The 13,754-nt window shown below is 42.2% G+C and overlaps 1 protein-coding gene across 2 annotated transcripts in view; it reads right to left on the reverse strand.

Annotated features, from left to right (window-relative positions):
- Positions 1 to 12,416: 12,416 nt before the first annotated feature.
- Positions 12,417 to 13,754, reverse strand: part of LOC147015040 (beta-hexosaminidase subunit beta-like) — a 55,763-nt gene continuing 54,425 nt past the window's right edge. For both annotated transcript variants that reach the window (XM_085849390.1, XM_085849389.1), the window contains exon 12: positions 12,417 to 13,264. In XM_085849390.1, the coding sequence (XP_085705516.1) occupies positions 13,189 to 13,264 (76 nt within the window). In that variant the 3' untranslated portion in view covers positions 12,417 to 13,188. The remainder of the gene's footprint in view (positions 13,265 to 13,754) is intronic.

The following is a 13,754-nucleotide window of genomic DNA, read 5'->3' on the forward strand; positions in this document are numbered from 1 at the left end:
TTAAAACAGATACAGAGGAAAGAACAGAAAACATCAGCTCACTGGGATGATAAAGTCTAAATGCAGACAAGGAGAGGGAAGACTCATGTCTCTATTACAAACACAATGCAAATCTATTTCACGAATCGTACGTCATGCCTAAACTAAAAAAATACTATTTCATTCATATGCAGCAGAAGGCTGCAGAGGAGCATCATTGGATGAGGGTGCGGTTGGGCTGTTGATGCAGTGCCCTCTGCTGGTTCGGGCAGGAATTTGTAATTTGGTCATAGTGCTGGCAATCGCTCACCTACTCTTCTCAAAGGACACTATGGGATGTTTAACATCCACCAACGAATGCTGGCAGACAGGACGCCTGTTTAGCGTCCAACCGAGGGACTGCGTACACATTGATGAATCATCCTACCTGTGAAACACCGGGGTGACGGTTTATACCTGGGTCAGGATTCAATCCAGGGTAGACAGGTTTGACGGGAGTGCGTTTACATCTAGGTCATTCTGTGAGCCCCAAACAAACACCAAGAAACTAACTAACATTATATACAAAACCGTTTTACTCACTCGCGAAATTTCCACGACAATCTGCTATTTCCAATCAGCTTTTGGAACGCGTACGTCATCGGTCTCTTTTAAAGTCATTTTCAGGGGTAGTTTTGGACATGGTCCTCCAGAGTATGCAAGACCAACGTGCTCCATCGTATGATCTTGGGACGTCCGTATGCAGGCACGACCCATGAGAACAAAGGCGAGTCAACAGAGCGGGTATTAAATAGAAAGAGAAAAATGTTTTCCTCCTTTTTATTTACAACTACAACACTTTTTAAAATCTAGATAGATCTGCGATTGTGGAGAGCATTTCAACCATTTTGCCGCATGATCAATGCAAAAGTTCGGGCTCAACCTCCGACGCAGTACTTCATCTGTTCGTGAGCACCGCCGCCTGGTGTCAGTGTGGATGGTGCACCAAAGCACAAAATTCAAGGGTGACCTGCTTAGGTCACAAAGAGTCTTCAACCAATAACACAGCGCACTTTACCCAAGCACGTAATACCTCCACCTGATCACCAAGTGCGTACATCACCACCTGATAATCCAAATCCACTTACAATCAGAGATACACCTTGAAACAAGACCATCCTATGGATAATGCCTTTTCACCACAACATGGTGCACTGAGCTAGTTGGTGGGCTTGTCTTGTCTTCGGTGAGTTGTCAGGTATTTGTCTCGTATCTTGTCTTCTTCAGAAGGATTTCTGGCATGTATCGCATGTGAAATTGGCAAGAGCACGAGCTGTCATTTCTTGTCTGCCAACAACATGGATAGCATCACCACCGAGCTGGTCACCTTGAATTTTATTCTGCTTTTTCTGTGCCGTCCCTCACCCCCCCCCCCCACCCCAATGTTTCCGAGGGTGCACATGGTCTGTTAGTAACCCTCCTCTTGTGACCCTACCTAAATCCAGGCTCACTGCTCACCTTCTCTCATTTGTTCCTCTTTATTTTTCTGCCTGTGGAACCAACTTCCTTAGTCTCTTCAATCTCATTCTTCTCTCTTGGTCTTCAAGACAGCTGTTCACACCACCATCTCAGATAATCCCCCATCCACAACCATGATCTTTTCTACCCCTGTTAACCCTCCCCAAGCAAACCTCTTTCCAAGTTTCCAGCTTTTCCTTCCTGAGAGTTTGCTTCTGTATCAATCTTGTCCACTCCGTGTCCTCCTCACATCCGTTATTTCTCCAAATCTCCTTCTATTTTGTCGCTCAACCCTGCTGTTGGTGCGTTTCCCCCTCTGTTTCTATTATTCCTTTTTTCTGTTATGTCCTGATCTGTTCTATGTTCTAACGCATCCACGAGCCTCGACTTTGCACACACACAAAAAAAAAACTGAGCATCAAAGGTACAAACATCCAACTGCAAACGATGCAAGACAGCTTTCCTAACAGCCCAATTCCATCTCTTACTTGTAATTGGCAGAAGCAATCACCTCTCACCTCATAATTACAATCATATTCACAGCTGGTGGCAATTAATTTGCTGAGAGATGATCAATTACTTCCACCAATCACAGATCCTTCTCTCCAAAATGCAGGTACACCCAATACCCAGACCCCTTCCAAAGGCGGGTGAGATGCGACTGGAAAGAAAGCTTTCAGATGCGAAACTGGGATTAAGGAAATGTTTTTACTCGTATTCTTGCACTTTGCTGGCTTTATGTGGTCCGAGTAGCTGTAATTGCTATCTCAGGATGCTACAAACAGTAATCTCCACCTACATGTTCTCTGCACATAGTGACATGCCATGACCTTTAATTTGTACAAACACCAAGCATGTTAAAAAAAAAAAATACATAAATATAAGTAACATCAAATATAAAAAAAACTGTGAGAACTCTGCCATTCCAAAAGTTTAACATAACTAAATTATAGTTAATTGAAAAATCATGAAAATTTATCAAAAGAAAACCAAACTTTTCACATTTACAACTAGAGTTCATAGAACATGATACTCCGAACAGTGTTTAAGTATGTATAATACTTCAATTTTAATAAAATAATGACATTAAAGATCGTTAAAAAAAAAATCCAGAAGATTATTGCTACTGGAGCAGTGTGATACACCACCGTCATGCACTGTAATAAGATGACATTGAGTCACAGTTTAGGAGATGAGGGCTTCATTGATCACCACAGAACGCAACGTGAATCTGCATCGTACGTAACCATAATCGGCTGCCTCTTCTTCACCACGATACTGTCCCCTCTCATGCTATATAATCCATATCTATCATGGTTCTGGGAAGTATTATAACAGGCAATTTGTGTTTGACAGTGTTCAAGTATATAATAGAATCTAAATAAAATATAAAGAATATAAAAGCCGGATAAATTAATTAATTCTGGAAGATTACCGCCATTGACGCAGTGTCAATTACACCACCCTATCTAATGCGTTACATTAGTTATTTGTGCTTGCTTGTGTCCTTTATAACACCGTTAAAAAACAGTAAGTTTCTTCTTTGGAATCATTTTCAATTTTGCTTCAATGCCAGGCAGTCAGGGAGAGTAAAAAATATTATCTCACTTTTTCTTTGCACATGGGCGATCAGGACGAATTGAGAGACAACGTTCTCTTAAACAGCAAACTTGTCTTCCTATTCATATTCAGATTCGTGTTTAAAATATAACATTTCCATTTAAATAAGTTGTTCCTCGATCATAAACTGACGATGATAAACTGATGAGAGAGGCAGACGGACGGACATGAACCAATTGTTTAACCCTGCTTTTCGCTTCACGTGTTCGAGTAATAAAACATAAATTAAAAAAAAGGAAGAGTGCTGATAATTAAAAATGCAAAAAACTTAAAGCAGACAATATACAAACAACATATACAGGGTGTCCCAAAAGTCACCAAGGGATTTAGAATTAAATAACATTTGTTTTTTTAATAATTTGTAATTTTTTTTAGCAAAAGAAAATTTACAAAATGGAGATAAATTTCCTTTATTTATGAAAAATGATGCAGCTTTAGATGTCCTCCATTTTTGGCTTCATAGAGACGGTCTCTTTCGACAGCATTTTCTATAACAGCGGACAATAACTCTGGCTGCAGCCCTCGAATTTCTGCACAGATGTTGTCCTTGAGCTGCTGAATTGTATGGGGCTTATTGATGTAGGCACGCTTCTTTAGGTAACCGCAAAGAAAATAATCAGGAGGCGTCAAATCAGGAGAACGTGATGGCCAAGAAATTTCTGAATCTCGCGAAATGATGCGGTGTCCAAAAATTTGTCTTCAAAGCTCCACCGTGGCTTGTGCCGTGTGGGCAGTGGCTCCATCTTGTTGAAACCACATCTCAGGTTTATCCTTCACTGCAGGATGCACAAAATTCTCGAGCATGGCTCGATACCGCTCACGAGTGACCGTCGTTGCACTGCCATCCTCATTTTCAAAAAAATAAGGGCCGATAATCCTTTCTGACGTTACACCACACCAGACAGTGCGTTTGAGAGGATGCAACTCACATTGATGAATAGCCCTAGGATTCTCTAAATCCCTAGAACTTACAGTTCTACTTATTCACGAAACCGTTCAAATGGAAATGAGCTTCATTGCTCATAATCAGTTTATGAACAAATTCGTTTTCTTCATTGACCAACCTCTGAATTTGGACTGAGTAATTTAAGCGTTGTCGATGATCAGTCGGTTTCAACTTTTGCACCAATTGCACTTTGTATGGGTACAGGTGCAAATCGTTTCTTAGTATGCGACACAGTGACTTCCGAGACATCCCCAACTGGTCAAACCGTCTGCGGATCGATGTTCCTGGTTCTTCTTGAACACGATTAATCTTCGAACGGACTGAACGTGGTCTTCCACATCGTGGCAAGTCACTCACTGAGCCATATTGCTGAAAACGAAGAATCAACCGACGAATCATGAAATCTGAAGGTGATTTTCTGGCATTGAAGTGTCGGCATTATGCTCTTTGGGTGAGAATAATTGATCGATGAAATTTAAAATAAAATTCCACGATTTTTGATTCTTTGTTCAGTTGTGAATTTTTCCATGGGGAATTTCCAAATGATAATCTAAATTCTGAAAAGAAAATAAAAACAAATTATTAAAAAACAGAAATGTTATTTAATTTCTAAACCTCCAGGTGACTTTTGGAACACCCTGTATAAGAATAAAAAACAACAATAACCAAATTGATAAAGAAAAATTTAAATAATTAAAATTTTAATATTCAACAAATGGACACCGATTTGAATGGGGGGTTGTTTGTATCATTGTGTTCATGTTTGCGGTACCTAGGCTCCGTCGGTATCGATATACCAGTATATCGGTATTATTTTTAAAATACATTGTAATAATCAGATAATAAATTTTTTTTCAACGCATTTTCCAAAAATACACAATGGTCCAATTGTCCGTTATGTATTCATATATGACGTACACATCATTGAGACACAGTAATTTTTCAAGGTATTCCCACAAGGGGCTTTCTTCCGCCCCACGATGAGAACGGTTATTTTACTTCCAACTTCAACTTGTTTTAAAAATGATTTTGTTTTGAAGCGAGATCCGTGTTGGTAACGGCACAGGTCGAGAATCGAGATCAATTGCTTTCATACCGGTATCGCCATCGCGGATCACCGACTCGGCGCAGGCTTTCTAAAGCACACCTGATTCATATGAATAAGCAATTAACAATTGCTTTAAAACCAGCCACGAGGGCAAATAAAAACGTGATTGCTTGTACAGAGCTGATGAGCTCAGATGCTGAGGTTTAAAAGTTCAAACCTACTGTATTGCCTTGTACATCTTGATGTCATACATTTCACTTTTCCTGTTCCATGCTTAGCCAAGATGCCAAGTGCAAAGATTTTAAAATCATGAACGGTATTTAAAGATTGTAAACACCTTTCTTCGATTTGTTGGTGATATTCCGGGGGTTTTTTTTCAGATCGATTTTTTTATACCACCAGACGAGCAGTGCCGTATATCAATTTGATTTTCTTGAACAACATCGAGAAACCAATTTTCGAGTTTGAGGAAAAAGGTGACGATGACGACTGGAAACGAGTTCAGACTTATCAAAGCGTGTGACGAGTTTGATGCGATGATCAGCAAGAGAAGCAATACTGAAAGCTGGTAAAAGGTGAACATCGGGAAGACGATTTGGAAAGGTGATCATTCGCAAAGCTCCGTCATGGACTCACTCGATATCAGAAACTTGGGATATCGTGACACCCGAACTCCACACAGGTGTTACAAATTCGAAGATGGGGTGAATGTACAAATTGTAGGTTATTACTAAATCTCCAACTTTCACACTATTCTTCTCGAGTTGACACAAAATGTACAAACGTCGAGAAGCATTGCTAACCATGTGCTCAACCAGGCGAATCCACTTCGGATAGTCTTGAATTACGATATTGAGGACCTTCATAAACGAAACGGTTTCCAAGGAAACAACATTGATTACTCATTGAAGAGGAGGTAGTGGTTTGTGAAGAAATGTTATCCGCATTACCATACATTCCTCTCCGTTATTGTCACTACACCATTCACGAAGCAAGTCCAAATGCGACTGTGTGCAAGAATTCTCGGTTCTTTGTACTATTTCAACGATACTGAGTTAATCGACGTATTTCCATTTGTTTATACGTGCAGTAGCAGCGTCATTAACCATCACGAGGAAGATGATCGGCCCAAGTATCGTGCCATGCGGTACTCCACAGGAGAGTTGAAGTGATTCGGAAGTAGCTCCATTGTTCCGAACAGTCTGAGATCGCTGTGATAGGAAGCTACGAATACGGTTTACTCCAAGTTAATAGTCTTTTCAACCACAGCCGTGTGGTTAATATTGTTGCGGCTCAGCAAAGCCAGCACTCCCCCAAGCCAATGGCACCCAACATACAGTGGTCCCGAGACAGTTATTTCATTAGTATTCATTTCGTCAGCCCTTCTATTATGTCGAATGGGTAAATGGGGCAAGATGCGTTGCGTAGGGCTTTTAGTTAGGCGTTCAATCCCCCTTTGCTATTCTTTCATCCATTTTATTTTACACATGATTTCCTTCAAGCATGCCTGCACGCCAGACGAGACAGGAACACACAGCGACACAGACAGCCTCATTAGCCTACGTGCACCATTTCCTCATTTGAACTGCACATAATTCACAAACGGATCCCTCACCTTGGACCCTCACCATAATCACCACAATGCCTCCGAAAAATACCTACAGGAACCTACTCTTGACCTCCTCACCACAATCACTATAGACACTTCAGTCTCTTCACCACAACCTCCTCAACTGCTCCCAATGATCCAACGTCCTCACCACAAATTCCACAGCGCTTTCCCCACCTCACTACAGCCGCGGCAACCACCGTTATCTCCCGGGATGCTCACCACCGTCCTTGGAAATGCTGGGGAACAGAGATGCCTGCAAATCAGAACACTTTAGCATGCAACTCAAAGGAGAAAATGTGCAGTGAGACTCATTCGATGTCTGGGTAGCCCTGGTGCTCCGCTAAATACCGACACTCAAACGCAGTCCAGCGCACATTCATGGCTTAAAAGTGCTCCCGAAAAACCCGTGCCCAATATAAATCTTGGAGTTCTGTTGGGTGGCCAAGCTGGGGGGGGGGGGGGGGGGATGAAGCCATTTTATACTCCAGAATCTGGGGGGTGGTGTTACTCCTCAGGTTGGCGTCTACATACCAATGGCAATGCTCAGAAACACCTACAGGGCCTTTTGATCTGATTTTTGGCTTCTCCTTCACCCGGGCTCTAAAAATAGCAGCAAAAGCTGATCGAAAAAGGACTCACTCACCAAGCCCGAGCAGAGGACTCACTCACCAAGCCCGAACCGAAGACTCACTCACCAAGCCCGAACCGAAGACTCACTCACCAAGCCTGAGCAGAGGACTCACTCACCAAGCCCGAGCAGAAGACTCACTCACCAAGCCCGAACCGAAGACTCACTCACCAAGCCCGAACCGAAGACTCACTCACCAAGCCCGAGCAGAGGACTCACTCACCAAGCCCGAACCGAAGACTCACTCACCAAGCCCGAGCCGAAAGACTCACTCACCAAGCTCACCGAACACTTTCCTTCGTGGTGAGCCTCGAACCCCGAGTCCGTAACAATATGTTGAAATGCTATACAAAAATCAACAGCACAGACATTGACACGGTAGCTCAGTTTATCGAGGCCCTTGTGGATGCAATCCAACTTGCTTACTGGATTGTGATCAATGGAACATCATTTCAGATTACCAAATTGTTGGGGATTAATCACATCTGTAACATGTTCCATCACCCAGTCAGATAAAAGCCCTCAAACACAAGAGCGATCGATCACAGGTGTAATGGACATTGTGCGAAGCTAATCATATTTCGTGACTGAGGTGGGAAGCAAAGAGTTTGCTTTCACAGTCCAGTTATACTTTGAGTTTGTTGATGCCACTTTCCTCATTCTGATTGCTTCAAATGGTTAATGTTAAAGTTGATCATTGCCAGTTTAATTTCATGTTGAACCTCATTTGGGAGTGTCTGTAGGTGCCAGACCCTCGTCTGAATGCCATATCATGCTTAACCAAAAGTCGACGAACACGATTGGTCATACATAGTTTGTCATTAGGATGTCATCTAATCATACTTTGTTTAAATTGATTATTCAAAAACTGATGAAATTCCTCAGTCATAACATTGGGGTCATTGCCATCAGTTATTATTGACCAATCAATCTGCATCATCCATTGACCAAAAACTCGTATCGAGGAATCACGAAAGGAAAATCTTTACCGGTTTCCAAGATGGGATACACCGACGTGGATGAAATACTACCACTGAATGATCACTTGTTAACATTGGGGCTAGAATTTTTGGTTTGTAATAATTAATCAGCAAATAGATCAGTCAAGATGTTATCAAGTATTGCTATCCCTCCGGTGGCTTCACTCACAACTTGGGACAATAAAGTGTGCCGCGATAACAGTTTAGCTGCTAAAGCATTAAATAATAATAATATAAGTCTCCCATTATAATAAATGAGGCTTTGTAACAGACTGTGCGGATATAATCAACCATGTTAACGATGTGATCGTTAAGCTCATCCTTAAAATGTGACCGATGTGGTGAGGATAGTACACAGATGGACATGTCTCTGTATAAGCCAGGTCAGACAACTGAAACCGTACCCACATGAGTTCAAGGTAATCTGGAACCAGGTTGGTATAAACTTCCTTGGTGTTAATGTCTTCACGTACATACAAAGCAATCCCACCACCCAAACCATGACGACAATCATGATGAAATTGGAGGAAGACATTGCATATGATACAACGATGCTGCATTGTCAGCTGAAAACCAGGTTCCAGTAATAGAAATAAGATGGATGTTTCGATGCCACAAATCAATGGCGGCTTCTACATCGTTGAATTTATCATTAAGTATCTTGGAATGGCCTATGTGTCCAGATTTTTCAATAAGAATTCTCCAGGCAGTTTAACCAATACTTGCAGAGGTTTAAATCACTTTTTCTTTGTTTAAAACACTCCAAGTGCATCGGTAAAAAACCGTGCCTTCGCCAGATACATGTACATGTCCTGCCAGACAGGGCAACGCTGGTCTCCCCAGTTGTAGCAGAGATGGCGTAACATATGGGCGAACCATAAATATGCATGAGGCAAACCATGGGCAGAGCATGAATATACGTTTTACATTGAAACTTGGTTACATCACATACAATGATGCTTAAACAACAAAACTGAGGGAAAACGTGGTTGTAGTTGACGTAGTCGATCAGCAAAACATTACCTGTTTACTCCACTGGTCCGATAACAAGTCATCTGTCGAGGCTGCAATTGAACAACTCTCAAACCTCTCTCCCTCCTCAAAATCCTGGTGGCGTTTAATCAAATCTGTTTCTGGTGTATGTTCCCCCTCCATCCCCTCCCTTACCTCAAATGGCCGCACTGCTGATTCCACACGTGATAAAGCTGAATGTCTAAACTCGGTGTTTGCAGCTAAATCTTGTGTCCCAAACCCATCACTATCTCTACCCACTTTACCCAGTCGCACCCAACTGTCCCTGGACTCTGTATCCTTTTCTCCTGACAAGGTGGAGAGCTTGCTTTCAAACCTCGAGTCAGATTCTGCAACCGGTCCAGACGGCATCAGCCCACGTGTCCTCAAAGCCTGCTCTTCTGCTCTTGCTCACCCTCTCTCTGTTCTATTCACCCTCTCATTTTCCCAAGGTCATCTGCCATCTGCTTGGAAATCTGCTAACATCACTGCCCTGCATAAAAAGGTGCAAAAACAGATCCCTGTAACTATAGACCAATCAGCCTTCTCCCAATCATCAGCAAGGTTATGGAATCCATCATCGCTTCAGACATGAAATCCTTCCTCTTCTCCAATGGCTTGATTTCCAATCATCAATTTGGTTTCAGACCAGGTCACTCTACCCTAGATATGCTGCTACTGCTCTCCCATCAATGGATGGAGGTCCTCAATGCCAGACAGGAAATCCGAGCCGTATCCCTGGACATATCACGTGCTTTTGACACAGTCTGGCACCCTGCCCTACTCACCAAACTCTCTGCCCATGGTATTCAAGGCCATCTCCACTCATGGCTCGCAGACTTCCTCTCCTGTCGCAGTCAACGTGTGGCCCTAAATGGAGTTCTTTCATCCCCTCTTCCTGTGCAGGCTGGAGTTCCTCAAGGTAGCGTTCTGGGCCCTGTTCTTTTTCTGGTTTTCATCAATGATCTCTCGGACTCTCTGGAAAATCCTCTATTTCTCTTTGCCGATGACTCCACCCTCTGCCGTACCATCTGTCATCCCTCAGACCGGCAAGCAGCAGCTTCTTCGCTCACTGCAGATCTGGATAAAATCACAAACTGGTCCAACACGTGGAACATGTCTTTCAATCCAGACAAATCTCACACTCTCACTATGTCTCTTCGAAAGGACCGTTTACAAAAACCCCCATCCACTTTCTCAACAATCCTCTGGAAGAAGTCTTTTCTTTCAAGCTTCTGGGTCTCACTATCTGCCATGACCTTTCCTGGGAAAGTCACATTTCCAACCTTTGCCTCAAAGCCAGTCGCCGACTGGGAATCCTCCATCGTGCAAAGTCCTTCCTCGGCCTTCTTGAGCTCCTGACCACTTACAAAGCTTTTGTCCGTAGCCTGATGGAGTACTGCTCTCCCCTCTGGGCTGGTGCTCCTGCCTCCCACCTTTCTCGACTTCACGCTGTCGAAACCAGGGCTTTTAAGATCATTGGCATCTCCCGCAATGAAGCTGAGTCTTTGGGCCTCTCACTCAATCACCGCAGGTTGGTCGGTGGTCTTTCTGTCTTCTACCGACTCCTCTCCAGCCTTGCCCCCCTGCTCTCTCTGCGATTTGTCCCAACCACATTTCCACAGGGCGCTCAAGGTCCGCCAACAACCCCCTTCTGGTAAAACTACCAAAATCACGAATCACTGCTCATCTTCACTCTTTCATTCCTCTTTTTTCCCGCCTTTGGAATAAACTTCCTCACTCTATTCTTTCCCATTCTTCCCTTCAGGCTTTCAAAACAGCTGTTCACCACCACCTCTTATCTTCCCCCATCCAAATCCTCGATCTTTTCTACCCCCGATAATCCACCCAAGCCCACTTCCTTCAATTCTCCTGCTTTCCTTCCTGAAAGTCCCTTTAATGTCCATCTTCCCCTCGCCATGTTCCCCGTCCCATCCCCATCCCTCTCCCTTCCACAGTTCACCTGTGTCTGTTCCCCAATGTTTTGTCCCTTCCACTCCCGCCCCTCTTGTCTCATGCCTCCTTGCTGTGAGTTGTGTGTTAGCTCTCATACGAGCCTCGACCAAGGTATACAAAAAAAAAAACAAAAAAAAAAAAAAAAAAAAAAAAAAAAACTCAAATTGGTTTATATATGCGAGTTCTTCGATCAACAAGATTTCACTTTACAGCACCATAGATTATGTTGACAAAATGGATGGTATGGTCTTGGTTGGCCTGACAAGGTGACAACTTTCCTTCGCATCTGCAACCGTGCTCGTTTTGACCTTGGTTAGCCCAAGAGGTTTCAAAGTCTTCCATACTTAAGTAAAAAACATTCGGAACTGCTCACTGCTCACCAAGTGGATTTAAATCAAAAAGTTCAGTTCTGGGATACTGATATCCTGAAACTTGGCAGTCATAATATTGGAGTGGTCCCACCCAGGTAACTCTACGAGACATGAGCGAGGCTGGCTGGACACCTGCAACACTGTCAATGCTTGTAGGAGATGATCAAAGTCCAATGACCATTGTGCCTCTCTTACATGTGATGGTGTACCCAGTCACCCAGTTAACACAGGAGTTTGGGGAACGAATCCCGCTCCAGAAGTAGAATGGTTGGCTCTCGCCCACAAGGTAAAAAAACAACCAAAAAGGAGAGAAATGTTCCAAGGGGTATCTGACAGTGAAGTGTCTGCAACCCCCCAAAAAATGACAAGATGCTCAGAAAAAATATATAGATATATATATGGCTGCCAATCATATCAGCCAATCATATCATCAGCTTATATAAACCAATCATATTAGCGACATCACACCATCTCCACCTATGTACCTCCTCACATACACACAAAGTAAAACTATGTACCTACACCTCCAGATTGCTGGTCTACAAGTCCTTCTACTTGACATCAACATCATTGTTGTATATCCAAAAAATTGTTGAAGCAGCAAAGTGTTAAAACTATCACTTGTTAAACTAGGTCAAGCACTCACCTTTCAAAGTTAAAATGTTGATGTGAATTTGATGTAATTTTTAAATTCCTTGGATTTGTCATTCTATCTTTTGGATAACAACCTTTGAGAAAGGAAAATGAAAAGGAAATGGTTGAACAATAAAAATTTAAAAAGCAACTTTATTTCCTTGAGTTAATTTCCGATCAAACCACCAATGATAACCAAGTGGGTAAAAGTGATCGTACTTCCGACAGATTGACTTCCAGAAACGGAGTTTCCGAAACCAATTCCCCATTTGGAAGGCGTTTGACACGAACAAGTCACATCACCGACATACTGATATCACCATAATGAGAATGCACCAAACAGTGGATGCAAATTAATTCAACACTCATCTACCATTGGAGCACATTGGGGACAAACCACCACCACAATAATTAGCTTCACCGCCACAATCATTAAGATCACCACCACCACCACCACCACATCATCTACCACCTTCAAAACACAGGTTTGTCAAATGAAATGAGATCAGAATCAATGGGTTTTTTTTGGGGGGGGAGTTTGGGGAGGGGGGTGGGGGATTAAAGGACAGGTAAAATCAGGATCGAAAGATAATTCAATTACAAAGATCAAACTGCACTTGATTTGCATTTAATTTATCCCCCCCCCACCCCCATGAAATGCAATTTCCTTAGATCCGAGGTTAAAATGCATGGTTAGAATGAATTGGGCAAACAATGAATCAACAGCCAATTACCAATCATTGGGGTTTCTGACATTGATAAAAAAAAATCTCCATATCCCAAAAGAACAAGCAGAATGAAATATTTTTTTTATAAAAAAGTAAACAAAAAACAAACCCCACAAAAAGAGAATGACTTTAACATCAAGGTGTCAATGTAAAGTGTTTAAAGGTTCAGTGGAGAATGTTCAACGTTTGGCCCAACCGCCAGTGTATTCCTGCTCACAGAAACCAACAAACAGAGGTTGGGCTGGAATCCCTCGCCTGCAAATAGAGCAAATCACCACATTAACTCAACTTCTTTAACCACTCAATTATTAACTCTTTCTACTCATTAAACCACACAATTATTAACTCTTTCTATGACTAATTTAACCACACAATTATTAACTCTTTCTACTACTAATTTAACCACACAATTACCTCTTTCTGCTACTAATTTAACCACACAATTACCTCTTTCTACTACTAATTTAACCACACAATTACCTCTTTCTACTACTAATTTAACCACACAATTATTACCTCTTTCTACTACTAATTTAACCACACAATTACCTCTTTCTACTACTAATTTAACCACACAATTATTACCTCTTTCTACTACTAATTTAACCACACAATTATTACCTCTTTCTTCCACTAATTCCACCACAATTATTAACTCTTTCATCTATGACTTTAACCACACAAGTCTGAAGACGACGATGGTTCACGAGCGGTATTTGACGATGTAGATTGTTTCAGAAGTCAA

The sequence above is a fragment of the Eptatretus burgeri genome, chromosome 12, assembly GCF_056783735.1.
Source record: "Eptatretus burgeri isolate ZD-2024b chromosome 12, Ebu_testis_v1, whole genome shotgun sequence".
Lineage (NCBI taxonomy): Eukaryota > Metazoa > Chordata > Myxini > Myxiniformes > Myxinidae > Eptatretus > Eptatretus burgeri.